The 14,703-nt window shown below is 44.4% G+C and overlaps 1 protein-coding gene across 1 annotated transcript; it reads left to right on the forward strand.

Moving 5' to 3' along the window:
- The first annotated feature begins 2,594 nt into the window (after positions 1-2,594).
- Positions 2,595-3,464, forward strand: LOC110726040. Its single transcript, XM_021905508.1, has one exon. It carries the CDS (start codon positions 2,595-2,597, stop codon positions 3,462-3,464), a length of 870 nt encoding a protein of 289 aa, XP_021761200.1.
- Positions 3,465-14,703: the final 11,239 nt, after the last annotated feature.

The raw sequence follows: 14,703 nt of genomic DNA on the forward strand, positions 1-14,703 counted from the left end.
GCATCCAGCCCCTCTAGCACGCAATGCCTAGCATGCGTGCTGCTAGCAAGCCACACATGCTTAGCTTGACGCTGCTTGCTTGCTAGCTCTCCCTCGCATACACTCGCACAGCCACACGCACCAGCCTCGGGCATGACCATGCACTATGCATGCATAAGCCTCGGCCAAGCACCACGCATGCGCTAGTGCCTAGCACTAGCTATGCTTGGTGCGTGTGGTCCTGCCATGCGTCCAGCATTGTGCTAGGGCCGCGACGGCACCCGGCCATTCTAGGGCACGCATGGTGCGCCTAGAGATGTTGCCTGGGTTGCGATGGTGCCCAGCCATCCTAGGGCACGCATGGTGCGCCTAGTGATGCTCTTTGGCTTGCGATGGTGCCCAGCTATCCTACGGCACGCATGGTGCGCCTAGTGATGTTGTATGGGATGCGATGGGCTGTGATGGTGCGCCTAGGCTGCGACGGTGCACCTTGAGCTTGGGATGGTGCGCCTAGCACACCTAGTGTGCTAAACCTTGCGCCTAGCCATGCTAGGTGCATGCTATCTCGAACTAGCCTAGCATCCACATGGTTAGACCATTGTGGTGCTACGGCTACACTCGTACTTGTCGCTTGTGATTTTGTGACGCTCGGTCTCGACGCCCTAGGCTCGGTTTCCAACGTCTGTATTCGTAAAACTCTGCTGACTCATTAAATCCTTTCGGATTAATTCGTCGTCTCGGATCGGTGGTTCGATTGGGTTCGACCCGAAGGGTTCAGTTAAGATTAGGCTGTAACATTAATTGTACATTGATATTACTAATCGGAACAGCCTCAACTTAGGCATTCTGGTCACTTGACCTTACTGAAGAATTAGCTACGTAATAATTCTGAACCGTCTATCGGAAGAATACACTTGTTGGAAGGACACCATTCCTTTCACAATCAACCAGTATACTTAAGATGACTCAACTATGAGCATCAAGACACCAAAATTTCGAACCTTCCATCACCTTTCAAATAATATAAATCAAAAGAATTTATTCCTCATATCATCAATCATTATTATCTTCTTGTTTACACATATAAATCAATCAATTCAATGCCATTTCACATAAGCAACTCAACTCATAAATTACAATTGCGTAAAGCAATACATAACTCAATGATAAACCAAGTATAACTCAAGATCACCCAACTATGGGCAATAGCTTAAAAATTTCGGACCTCTTGACCATAGACCAAGGTGTTATAACACCAACTTTAATGCAAAAGCAACCACACAAACTCGATCAAGCTTTCAAATAGTTTCAATTCTTATTATTTTTGAAAATAATAATAATGTACTTAAATCATGATATTAGACAGTCGAGCACGCGTCTCCTAGGTGATAAGTCGCTATTTTATATACCTAATGTTTGGGGTCCAAATAACTTGTATTTGGGCCCAGTCCACAAATGAAAATAAACAAAGCCCAATAGGCAAGGTTCAACCCTCAAACTCTAAAGCCAAGTCAGGGAAAACAAGGCCCAGTCAAATGGCAGCCTATTTTACTCCTCAAGCCCATTCCACTTAATTGGAACAAGGTATAAAAGCTCACATTCTTTCATAATTACATTCATTCACTAATATTGCCTCAAGTAACAAACTCTCTTGCATAGCTATTCTCTCTTGTTCTTACACTCGTACTGACTTCGGCATCGGAGGGGCCTTCTTCGGCACAACCCTCGAGGCCAGTTTACGTTTTTTCAGCTGTGCAGGAAATCCTCAATTTGGTCATCACTCGAATTGGGCTTCGTCTCCACTCATCCGAAGGACCTACTGAAGGTCCATTGTTTTCTGATCGAAAATATTTGGCGTCGTCTGTGGGGATACTTACAAAAATTCAGCCAACATTCTCATACCAATCTTAGCCAACGCAAAGAATGACTAAGAGTGCCAAAAGTTCCAAAAAAACGAGAAAGATGGGCATCATAACGGTGAGGATCGATAAGACACCTTCACCGTCTGCTTCTAACTCTCCGAGAGGAGAAAATATGCGCGAGGGATCTCCCTCCCGATGGGATCACCAAGCTGGGAACTCGCCAAGGGAGAGCGAGGCTCATAAGCAGAGTCCTTCGCAAAGCATGCATTCAACTCTTCCCACCGTTCCTTCGACTGAAGAGGTGGCGAGGGCAGTGGCTGTCTGCATGGAGTTCATGAAGCCCTAGGTGGACGCCTCCCATCCGTGCATACCACTCCTCCTTCACCCCCGCCGAGGTCAGAAAGCTGGAAGAGTAAACTGAGTTCGGGAGGGGAAGGGCGTATTTCACTCTCCAAGGGAGAGGGGAGCGAAAGAGCTAAAAGCCTGGGTAAGACAAGACCCAAACGGCGAGGGGACTCCGTTCACTTCAAGAATTCCCAAGTCTGAAACTCAAAGGACAATTCCAAGCAACCACAACGCTTCTCGCCGAAGCGTTTACGAGCGCCTAGGAGAAAGGGAGAAGGCATTCACAGCCGTCTCACCTATCCTGAAGGTTCTCGCCCAAAATTGTAACGCGGAGGGACAACCCTCACTTCCACCTCTCTGAGAGGGAAGAGTGAGGTTCCTTCGGAAAGACAGAGGGGAAAAGCCGTGATGGTTCCTACCAGTTCACCTTTCCATAAATGGATACTGGAGGAACATGTGCCAATAGTCAAAATTCCGGCACACATCACTTACGATGGTACTTCGGATCCAAAGGACAACATAGCCTCATATGAGGGGCATATGTACCTTAACCCCATGTCCGAAGCTACCTGGTGCAAATACTCCCCTACAACCCTTAAAGGTGTTGCCCAATCATGGATCACCAAAGGGCTGAAGGAAGGCTCTATAACGGGTTGGAGTGATCTCGCCAACAAGTTCAAGAGCACGTTTTCCACGGCTAATCGCCGAGAGAAAACCACTGCAGAGCTCATGGGCCTGCAGCAAGCGGAAGACGAAAGTCTCCGAGATTACTTGACTCGCTTCAGCAACGAGTTGTCCAGAATCACAAGTCTGGATAAGAGCCTAGCCGTATTCGCACTACGGATTGACTTACAAGCTGGAAAATTTTTGGATTTCATGGTCATGCATCCCCCGCAGACCTTAGAAGAAGCCCTCGACGCTTCGGATAAATTCATCCGAGCCGAGGAATGGAACAAGGCCAAGCTGCAATCTCATTTAGGACTTGCAAAGCCAAAAAGGCAGCCAGCCAAAATTCCAGGGTCGAGGAAAGGGAAGGCAAAAGCCTCTGAACCACCCTCGACCACAGAGCCGAAGAAGGACAAGGCTCCCTATCTGGGAAAGTTTGAATCTTACACCCCTCTCACCTTACCACGTACTAAGATATTTAGTGCAACAAGGGAGGAGGGAAGATTCCAGAAACCGAAGCCGCCTCCTTCTTGGCATCAGAAGAAGGGGAAAGATCATTGTGCGAGTTCCATGAATCACGTAGACATCGCACCGAGGATTACCTCCAGCTGAAGGACCAGATTGAAGAACTGGTCCGGAAAGGGTACTTAATGAAATATGTCGCGGAATACCACGAAGAAAAGAAAGCTAAGAGAGACTCTCGGCAGGATCTGGATTACCATCGGAAAAGGGAAAAACCTCTCGAGGGAGGAAACCATGACATCTTAACCATTTCCGGGGGTATTTCTCGGAATGCACTGAAGGGCCATCTAAGGGGGCTGACCCATCAGATTCACCATGCCGAATTCCGAAAGCCACAGTCTCCGGTGCCGAACATGATGTTCACATCCGAAGACTGCAGGGGGGTGGTATACCCCCATGATGACCCATTGGTTATCATGACGAGCATTGCAGACCACAACGTCTATCGGACACTGGCAGACGCTGGCAGCGGGCGAATATACTTTTCCGAAAGGCATTCAACCAGCTGAAGTTGAAGAGCAGGCACTTAACTCCAGTTCCCTACCCGATCACTGGATTCAACGGCTCTTCTTCATATCCAGACGGGAAAATTCTTCTTCCCGTCAGCCTCGGCCAAGACCGAGCAAGACGAAGCATCATGGTCGAATTCTTGGTCATCGATGCCCCGTCAGTATACAACGTCATTATGGGGAGACCCCTCATCCATGACGTTCAAAGAGTGTTCTCGACATATTATCAAGCAATGATCTACGTTTCAGACGAAGGACGCTCCGAAAAAATCTTGGGCAGCCAAAGAGAGGCCCGAGAATGCAATTTCCTCAAACCATCCAAGAGTCGTCGCAGTGATAAGGATGACGAGGAAGAAACAGAGAAAGAAAAAGAGCGAGTTACCAAAAGGCCGAAGGGCCCGACTCTAACAGTTGTATGTTCTTCTTCTGCTAGATTAACATCCGGGCATCAGAATAAGTTTTCTTTGAATTGAACCATCTGGCTGAACATGCCAAATGACCTTCCTCTTCCCTAGCTCAGGGAACCGGAGTTTGGCTAAATTTATCAAGGGCCTCTGTCCCTCCTTAGGTTTGGGGTAAGGAGTGGCCTCTCGGTCCTCGACCGGCTTGTTCTTCCCAAACTGGGATGGCTTTTTAGGCGACTGATCCTTGGTGGAGACAGCCGTCCGTTTACAATTTAATCCTTAATCTCCCCTTTGAAACTTGTCATGAGAGTCTAGGAGCTCGTTTCAAGTGATAGGGGCAGAGCCTTCGGCTGCCTGGGGTTCACCAATCAGCTGGACGTCTGGTTCGCTTGGACCCGCCTGTTTGTCGCCCCGTTCCCTCCTTTCGGCGGGACGGATGCGTCTAGTTCTTAGTGACCCATCAGGGGCAACGTATGTGTCGACATCAAGGTCGTCATCTGTATCTTGGTCAGTATAGACCTGTGCGTCGGCCATAAGCCGTTTCTCATTAAGAGGCGGTACAGGTTCTTGTGAAGCTATCATAGAAGTACTCTCCCCACAGATGACGCAAAATGTTTCAGGGTTTTTTGGATGTCCTGTGGAGAGTTACAACACCAAGACTGGACTCTGGACGCTTGTACCTACAAAACATCTGGGGGTGGGAGCTCCGCCTCTAACGATCAAGTTAGAACGTGTTCGGATGTATAAAGTGCGGAACGTAAAGGGGGATCAGGCTCCTCTTAGGAGTGGAGTGATCATCCGTCTATCTCAAACAGCCTTGAAATCCGAGCCTTAGCTCTTAAGAGGTGCAATTAAAGCTGGAGTTAATGCTCAGCAATTAATGTGCATGTGTTTATTTTTGGATTTTTGAATCCTGTGTTCCCAGAGGGGAATTCTCCCTTTTATAGGGTCTTAAAATGTGTGCCCAGTACTATGTTTTTAGATACCTAGGCTAACTAGGCTTGCCTAGGAATTTTGGCCATTGAAGGCCACTTTCCTAGTTGGCAAACTCTCTGCCACGTGTCATGGCCTGATTGGTCCACCTTAGACCCCTCACGAGGTGACACGTGGCAGACTCTGGTTGGTCCACGTGCATGACACATGGCAGAGTTGGATTGGTCCACGTGCGGAAAAAATCCACTAATCAAGTGAGGTCCAGTGATTAGAATGCCTAGCTGGAGGCCGCTTCCGATCAGTATTATTAATGTATAATTAATATTGCAACTTAATCTTGACTGAACACTTCGGGTCACACCCAATCGTGTAACCGAAACGACGAATTAATCAGAAGGATTAAATGAGTCATTAGAGTATAACGAACATAGACGTCGGATTCCGAGCTTAGAGCGTCATAAGTCGAGTCGAATTTAGGAATCGGCGAGACAAGAAATCAAGCAAACAACAAGTTACAAATATACCCCTAGCCTCGGAATGCCCCGAGCAATCCGAGGGCCAAGGGCAATATGGCTAGCTAAGTGCCACTACCGTAAGGTAATGCTCAGCCGTAACCTTAACATGCTTAGCATGGCCGAGCATGCTGGCCAAGCATGCCTTGCGCGCATTGCAAAGCAAGCATGGCTAGTCGCGCTTGCTAGGTAAGCCAGCAGCCAACCAAGCTCCATCGCAAGGCCAACAGCAAGCATATGCTTGCTGAGCCTCACGCATGGTCGCAGCAGCTAGTTGGGCGTAACTTAGCACAAACATCGCATCAGCTAGGCGCTACCTACCAAAAGCAACGCAGCAGCAGCCCGCATTGCGTGCCTGGCTTGCTGGCTGTGCATGCGAATATGCGGGCTGGCTGGCAGGCCCAGCGATGGCGCTAGGCGCCAGCGAGGTTGCCTTGGCTTCTTAGGCAGGCCGCTAGCTAGCACATGCTTATTGGCTTGGTTTGTTGAGGGATTGCTTGGGATCAAGGGGTGGATGGTCCCCCCTTTGTGGTCCTCACCTAACCCCTTGCTCTCCACTTGACACTTTTTGTTTGTTGATTCATTTGCATTTTAATTTGATTTTAGAATTAAATTAAATTGAATAAATGCCTGTTTACCAACTCTCCCACATTGATGGGAGATTGGAATTCAAGGGCTCCTTTCCCTATAAATACCAATCGTTTGGCATTGGAAAAGGGCACTTGAGTCGTGAACTTGAAAGGATCTCCACAAGCGAGAACACTTTTGTTCTAATACTCTAAGTTCTTTTGGTCTAGCCCCAACAAAGCTTCGGGGTAGGGGCCGTTCGGGTCGGGTCTCGAGGGTGAGATTCGTTGGAGGCTTGCACATTTGCGCAGCTCTACGCTTTCAAGTACGAGCTTTAAGATAGAGCGAAGCACGCATCAAGGGTGTGATTGTCTATTCTTTCTCTCTCTTTGTTAATTAATTATGTTATTCTAAGTAATAGGAAAAATTCATGGCAATAATCCGAACTTTAGCCCATTCTTCTTTAATAATTCGATCTTTGGGGGTCTTTAATTTTTATTGGTCCCATTTGACCAAAAACCAGTTGAAGAGGTAATTTTTTTTTTAAGTTTAATTTACACGTGTCACAATTTGATTTGTCCAAAATTAAAAAAAAAAAACCACACCCCTGCCACGACCCCTACCACCATTCCATCTCCTCCTCCCCTTCACGCAGCTCCCCTCTCCCCCAGCGTAGAAATCGGCCGGCCGGCGTCCACCTCACCCATCGCCGGCCGAACCACCTCCAATTACTCCGACCTCCCCTTAATCGTCGCCCCACCCATCTCAAACGAATCCTAACCTGCGAAAACCGCAACCAACCTCACCCCTCCCTCACCACAACCCCTTCCCGACCACCGCAGCCCCAAAACAACCTTTACCATGTTTTCCGGCCCCCATGAACCATATTCCCCCATCTAACACCACCAAATAGGCTGCTGTGGTGGCAGTGAGGAAGCGAGTGAGGGAGATGCGGGGGCGGGGGTGGTTCGGTTTGCTGGTGATGGTAGGGCAAGAGCGGGGGAAGAGGGAAGGGGAGGAAGGAGAGGGAAGAGGAGGTAGGCCGGTGGCCGCCGGCGCGTTTGCTGGAGCACGTACCAACGGCAGGGGGCTGGCCTGCGCTGGTGGCTGGGCAGGGGCTGGCTGTTTTATTTTTTTTTTGTTATTTTTTTTTGTTTTTTTGTTTTTTTTTGTTTTTGTTTTTTTGTTTTTTTGATTTTTTTTAATTTTTTTTAACCAATCACAGGCCGCCACGTGTCATGTAACCTGTTATAACAGGTTATATGACCGGTTGGGACCAATAAAAGTTAAAGACCCCCAAAAATCAGATTATTAAATATTAATCGAAAGGTCGGATTATTAAAAAAGAATGGGCTAAAGGTCAGATTATTGCCATGAATTTTCCTTAAGAAAATATGCATGTTAGTTACTTTATTTGTGTTCGGATTTTGGGAGGGTTTCAGTCCGCGTAGTTTTGGACACTACAAACCCAACAACAATAGTGTCGTGTCATGTCATTTTCATACCCATGTTTTAAATTAACCTGATTTTTCGTGTCAGGTCATGTCATGTTGTCATGTCTTGTTAGTTTTGTCTGCTCTAGTTCAAAGTTCGCTCCCTGAACTAAGTAGCGAGCAGGAGGATAACTGTTCGGTCGTACATCGCAGAGAATTAGTGAGGGGTACCAAGGATCTCTTAGGTACTTCTCTTTGACGCTCTTGCGAGCAAAATAGGATAGAGTGGAAGGCCCCAAGGCTCTCTTGGTTCTGCCCCACTTGATTCCTCAACATGTAAGCCCTCACCCTTCTAAGTGAGCGGCATAAAATCAAGCCTTCACCATTCAAAGTGAGTGGCATAAAATCAAGCCTCACTAGCAGATTAAGCGTTAAAACAATAAGCACACAAGTAGCGAATAATAAACCTCTAAAAGTGTGACCAAGTGAAAAATAAGCACACATATAGTCTACAAAGTTAAAACATGTTCATCCAAAGCAAGGAGAGCAACAAAAGAAAATTTCTCAGGGAGTGATCAAAATTCCTTGTTTAAGTTCAGCCCGTAATTTCTCAAACTCCGGCGAAAGTAATCAAAATTCCTTGCTCTAGCTTGTTATCTCTCAAACTTCAGCGGGAGTAATCGAAATTCCTTGTTTAAGCTTATAATTTCTCAAACTTCAACAGCAGTAATCAAAACTCCTAGCTCCAACCCATAACTTCTCAATCTTCAACGGGAGTAACTGAAATTTTTCGCTCAAGCTCGTAATTACAGTCCTTCGCGTAATCAGCAATGACAACTTTATCACCTGGTAACTTATCTCTCTAAGTCTTAGAACTGCGGAAGCACTCCTAAGACTTGGGGGGCTAGTTGTATGAAGGGAACCTCAGTCAGACGGCCTATTGAGTAATTACCGATAAGGTTACGATCTCAAAAGAGTTGGCATGAGTAACCTCATACCACCTCATGGGGGGGTAGTTGTATGGGATAGCTCCTGCTGAGCAATTCCCTTGCTCACTCAAGGGATGAGTGACGACCAAAAGAGCTGGCATGTGTCACCTCATACCATCTCTTGGGGGGCTAGTTGTATAGGGTAATTGATGCTGAACTATCTCCCGCTCTCAGACACTCCGGGGATGACGCGCCTGGACTACCATTGTGTAACGGCTCAGTCTAAGGTCACCTAAGTCTACTCCCACTGGCCATAATGGCTTCGGTTGAGGACTCGACCAGGATGAGTCAGTCACAAGCTCCGGTTGCCAGCTCGACCAGGGTGAGTCGGTCACAGGCTCCGGTTGCCAGCTCGACCAGGGTGAGTCGGATATAGGCACCGGTTGCCAGCTTGACCGGGGTGAGTCAGTAATAGCTGCGGTTGCAAGCTCGACCTAAGTAAGTCGGCTACAGGCTGGCCACTGAAATTAGGGTTATCATACACTATATATACTCCCACAAATGCCACATAAAGGGGGTTGATAAATCTCTCTCTCTCTCTTTAAGCATATTAAGATTTCTACTCTCTTAAAAGGAAAACCCTTACTTAGCCATCGGAGGGGGGTTCCTCGAAACCACCCCTGAGGGAAGTTTACGTTCTCTCTCTTGTAGGTCCTCTAGTGGTGCCGACGGAGGATCTAGCGGTTCAGCGCGAGATCCCAGCAAGCAGCCCGAGACTCCAGCAGTGCAGTTATTGTTTCGGATATTCCCATCGGAGTATACCCAAAACACAATCCAATATACTTTTAGAAACCAAATTTCTTTAAACATAATAAATAATTTCAAACCATTCAAAACAAGATATAGAATCGATCCTTCAAATACATTTATTAAAATCAATTCCTTTAAACATACTTTATTTCATAATTCATAATTAAAACCAATTTAATTCAATCGCCTATAAAATCATATAAAACATGCTTATTCAATCTAAGCAATTTCGCAGGTATTTAGCCACCTAAACGTACCTCCGAATCTCAATCAACACTTCTCACTTTCAAAGTTCAATCACGAATACACCTTGCAATTAACATAACCATAAGGTTATCACAACATCCTTAGACATAAACCCAAATCTAATGTGCATGGACTATAAAACTCTTTTAAAAGAATAATACTTTAATATAAAATTATAGCTTTGAAATAGGTATTTATATTTTAGACAACTAACCATGATGAAAATAAAGGAATAGGATTAAAGATAATTGAATTTGCGTTGAAAAGAATAGGCAGAACTTGCAGAGGCTATAACTCCTTCAATATAACTCCGAATTGGGTGATTCATGAGCATAACCTCAAGGAATGTTCGAGAGAAATTTTTTTTTGTGAAATAGAAAAACCCTAAAACTGACCAAAAGTGCCCGAAAATTAGCTCCAAAAATATACAGGTTGATTTTATTTTTAAAAAGAGGAAAAGAAATGTAGGAAAAGGTTGAGGGAAAAGAAGATTAAGAGAGAAGAAGAGAATTGAGTTTTGGTGTGAAGAATATGAGAAGTATGAGAGGGTATTTATAGGCTCATCAATGAAAGGATTAAGGTAAGATTTTGTAGGAAGAATTATGGTAAATGTTGTTTAAGGAATTACTTGGAAAAGAGAGTTTAAGAATTAAGGAAGGTTTAGTTTATGGTGATTAAGAAATAAAGAATTAAGGTAAGTAACTTGATCATGAAATGGAAGATGGCAAGTGAGCTTGCTTGGAGAATAATCAAGAAGGATTTAAGGCAATAAATTGTATGATCAAATATTTGTGAGATGGAAAATAAGAAATAAGGAAATTAAAGAAGATAATTAAAATACAAAACTACCAAAATAATCAAACCAAAATTAGCATAAGATGGCTGAAAATATTGAGCCTATTCATGCTCTCATATTTTCGGACCTCATTGCTTAGTCTTAGGAAATATTTTGCTAGATTTTAAGGATTAAAAATAATTGTGTAAATAATAAATTTTGTAGAAAATAATTAATAAAAAAATACCAACTTTAAACTAATTAATTAATCATTAGAAAATCCATATATATATATATATATATATATATATATATATATATATATATATATATATATATAAATAATATATACATACACACACACACACACACACATATATATATATATACACACATACATATATACATACATACATACATATATATATATATATATATATATATATATATATTTTTACACACACACACACATACATATATCTACATATATATGTATACATATATGTGTGTGCATATGTGTGTGTGTGTGTGTGTGTGTGTATAATCTGGTTTTTTAAATAAAATGAATGGATGATAAATCTTATCTAAAATCAAACTAACAATTAAGTTTTAAAAATGTTTTTGGCGCCAAAATTCAAAAATAATTTTTTTTTTACTGAAATACCCCTTTTAGAAAATTATTAGAATTAATTAATTAGAAAATACGTCTTAAAAATATGGGGTGTTACATATTACCTCTAGATATGTCCTATCAATAATAGAAAAGGTTTCTCCATGATGTTAAATATTATTTTTGGGATGATCCTCTTTTTGTTTCCTGAGTGTGCGATTGGATAATATCACAGGTGTGTCCCCGAATGGGAAGTGAATGGCATCCTACAGCGTTCATCCCAATCAACAATCTAATGGCTTCAAAGAGATTAAGGGGGTAAAGAGGAGAGCAACCAAGACAACCACCGGTTTCCATGGTCGATTCGGAGCTTCAAATCCAAGGATGGGAAGAGGTGGTGGTTGCTAGCCTTAAACAAAAGCAAAGAATGCTAAATCTCATCAATCGGCAGGTAATCGCTACCCATTTTGTTCCTCATCCTACTTTAATTACTCTAGGAATAGATAAGCAAGTAGAGAAATTTTTTAAAGGAATTGGCATGACTAGTTTCTTTGAAACGGTAGAGTTTATTTCTACTTTTAATTTGATAAAATCAAAATCACATGATTTTCATGTTCAATTTCGTTTGCTAAACAATGATGTGAGGTTGTCTTTGAAGGATTTTGGTAAATTGTTTGAATTAAAAGTCGATAGACCACCCACTCCACCTAGGGATTTTAATGGTGAGGTACACATGGCCCTTATGGTTGTCTTTGAACGATTTTGGCAACGATTTGTAGGCCCCACAATCTTTGGGAGGCATGAGCCGACTAATGTTAGGGGGGATGAGCTAGAACTCTTAGTCTCCTATTTGAAATCTGAGTGTGGGAAGCTTAACATGCAGTTAAAAACAACCCAAAATTATCAATGCAGTGCTTAGGCTTCCGAAACCTCGAGGGCGAGAACCCCTATTTACTATGGTGGGTTAGTGACCCACATTGCGTTAAGTTGATTGGATTTGAGCCTAATGACCACAGGAAGGTTGATATGAGCACCTTAGTTGACCTAAGCTACTTAGGGGGGGCTTAACTGGGTTCAACCTACCCATGGTTTGAGTCGGACTAATCAGTTATGGTGGATAGTCCATAAAGAACCGAATAGGAGAGACCGAGCTTTCAAATTGCCCAACCCCGCTATGACTAAGTTTGATAGGGGTATGAGATCTTACACCTATGTTATTGACATTGAAGAGGAAGCTCGGGAAGCCCCTCAAGCTCCACCACAATTCCAACCTCAACCCCCACCTCAATTTGACCCCCAACCCCAACCTTATATGCAAGATATCCCCTCCTCTTCTCATGACTATAATAACATTGACCATAATGAACCATATGAATTTTCGGCTTTTAGGGGCCAACTTGATAAGATCAATAGAGGGCAAAGAAGGGTAGAAGGAAAGGTTCGATACCTTGACACAAGGGTGGGGTCCCTTGATAGGATGGTAGGGCATGTTGAGAGAAACCTAGGGAGGGGTTTATATCGCATGTGTGATGATTATGCATGCCGAGGTGCTATCCTTCCCGAACATTGCTTCCCGATTGGTTTCAACCTCCCTAAGGAGGATACACCGCCCCAAACATTTATGGTTCTTATGTGGACTATTCATCTATCCATGGTTATGGGGCCGATGTTCCTTTTTGAGGGTTAGGTGGGAATGTGGATCCTATCTCTTTTTCAGGTGGTTCGAGTCATGGAGGTTCCGGTTATAGCCATAGAGGTGGTCGTGGCTATGCAAGGATGGATGATGATGATGATGAGTAGCTACTCATAGCTACACTCCCAAGTCAATGAAGGTGTTTTGGTTAAAAAATACCCAGACCACGTGGCCCAATCAGAGGGTGACACATGTCATCTTAGGAGATGTTTAAAATGAACCATTTCTCAGCTGACACGTGGCACTCCCAATCAGTAGGGAAAAAGACGGCTTTCTGGGTCCAATTCCCGAGAAAAGCCGTAAAATGGCGCAACCTCCCAAATCTAGGTCAGAATGACCTAGATAGGAGCACATTCACTAACGACCCTATAAATAGGGAGATTTCTCCCATTTTGGGGACGGGTACAATTATTACACACAATCAATTCTCTTGAAAACAGAGAAATCACTTGATCTCGGAATTCGAGAAGATCCACTTTTACCTTTCACACTATTATATCACTCCGAACACTTTCTAACTAGATCATCGGAGGCGAAACTTTGAACACCCGGAGCTTTCGTTGTTTTGCAGATACAGCCGGCAGGAAATCAGGCTTGGTGACGTAACTCTCACGGGGGACAAAAAACACTAAAACATTTTGGTGCCGTATGTGGGGAGAGTACCTATAAGATGGTTTCTCAAGAGACTGTACCACCTCCTGAGGATAAGCAGCCTACAGCTGAGGTCTATTCAGACCATGATACAGATTCAGAGGTTAAAACATATACGGCCATAGATGGATCCCTCATTACCAGGCACATCCGTTCCAAAGACAGCAAGAAACAGAGTAAAACCTCCGGCCAGTCTCAGGCGGCAGGACAATCTACTTACATCACCCGAGGCGAGTTCATAAAATTCATGACAAGTTACAAGGGAAAGACGAAGGACCTAATCTCCAGGAAGACGGCTGGTCCCAGCAAGGGTCAGCCTGACAAGAAGCCCTTTCGCTTTGAGAAAGCTAAGTCGGTCAAGGACAGGGAGCCAAATCCCACCCAAAAACATTAGAGGGGACCCAACCTTTGATTGATTGGACCAAGTTTTACCTCCTCGAGCCGGGAAAAAGGAAGGCCATCCAGCATACACAGCCGGATGGCAGCAAGAACACTATCTCTGATGCTCGACTTATTATTAAGCAAAGAAGAAACCAACAACTGTCTGACTTGGCTTCAACGTCGACTTTCCCAGACAGCTTCAAGAATACCTCGATGAGGTGTTCTCAATCTATACAGGAAAGCCTTTCAGGTGGCCCGTCCGTCCATATAGGTCCTCAGATGTATGTGCCTTAACAGCCATAACGGCCGTATGCCCAGCCTTACAAGTAGTCTGCTCTCTTCAGGGGTCTGGCGGCATAAAACGTCTAGCCACTGAACTTGCAGCTCCGTCTGCTAAAACTTGGAGAACAACTTTCTGTGTTTTCCAAAGAGATAACCGAGGCGGCACAGCCGGCCAAGGTTAAGAATGTCATGGTGGGTACTTATGATGGTGCCACCAACCTAGAAGACCACCTGTTGGCATACACCCACCTCATGTACTTGTAAGGGTTAGATGACGCCTTATAGTGCAGGTGTTTCCCAGCAACTCTGAAGGGCATTGCCTAGCAGTGGTTGGGCAATTTGCCGGCTTGGTGCATCAACAATTTTAGGACGCTTGCGTTCTTGTTCGCCTCAAACTTCTCAATGAACATACTTGCCAAAAGACAAGCCTTGATTTGGACGTGGTACAACAGGGAGACAGGGCTCCGCTCATATGTGAGGTGGTTAAATCTGGTGAGAATCCAGATCCAAGAACTGTTTGAGAATGTTGCTTACACAGACTTCGTCAAGGGTGTGAAAGACGGGTCGGCTTTCAAGTTCGACCTCGTCCGGAAG

The sequence above is a fragment of the Chenopodium quinoa genome, unplaced genomic scaffold, assembly GCF_001683475.1.
Source record: "Chenopodium quinoa cultivar QQ74 unplaced genomic scaffold, ASM168347v1, whole genome shotgun sequence".
Taxonomy (NCBI): Eukaryota; Viridiplantae; Streptophyta; class Magnoliopsida; order Caryophyllales; family Amaranthaceae; genus Chenopodium; species Chenopodium quinoa.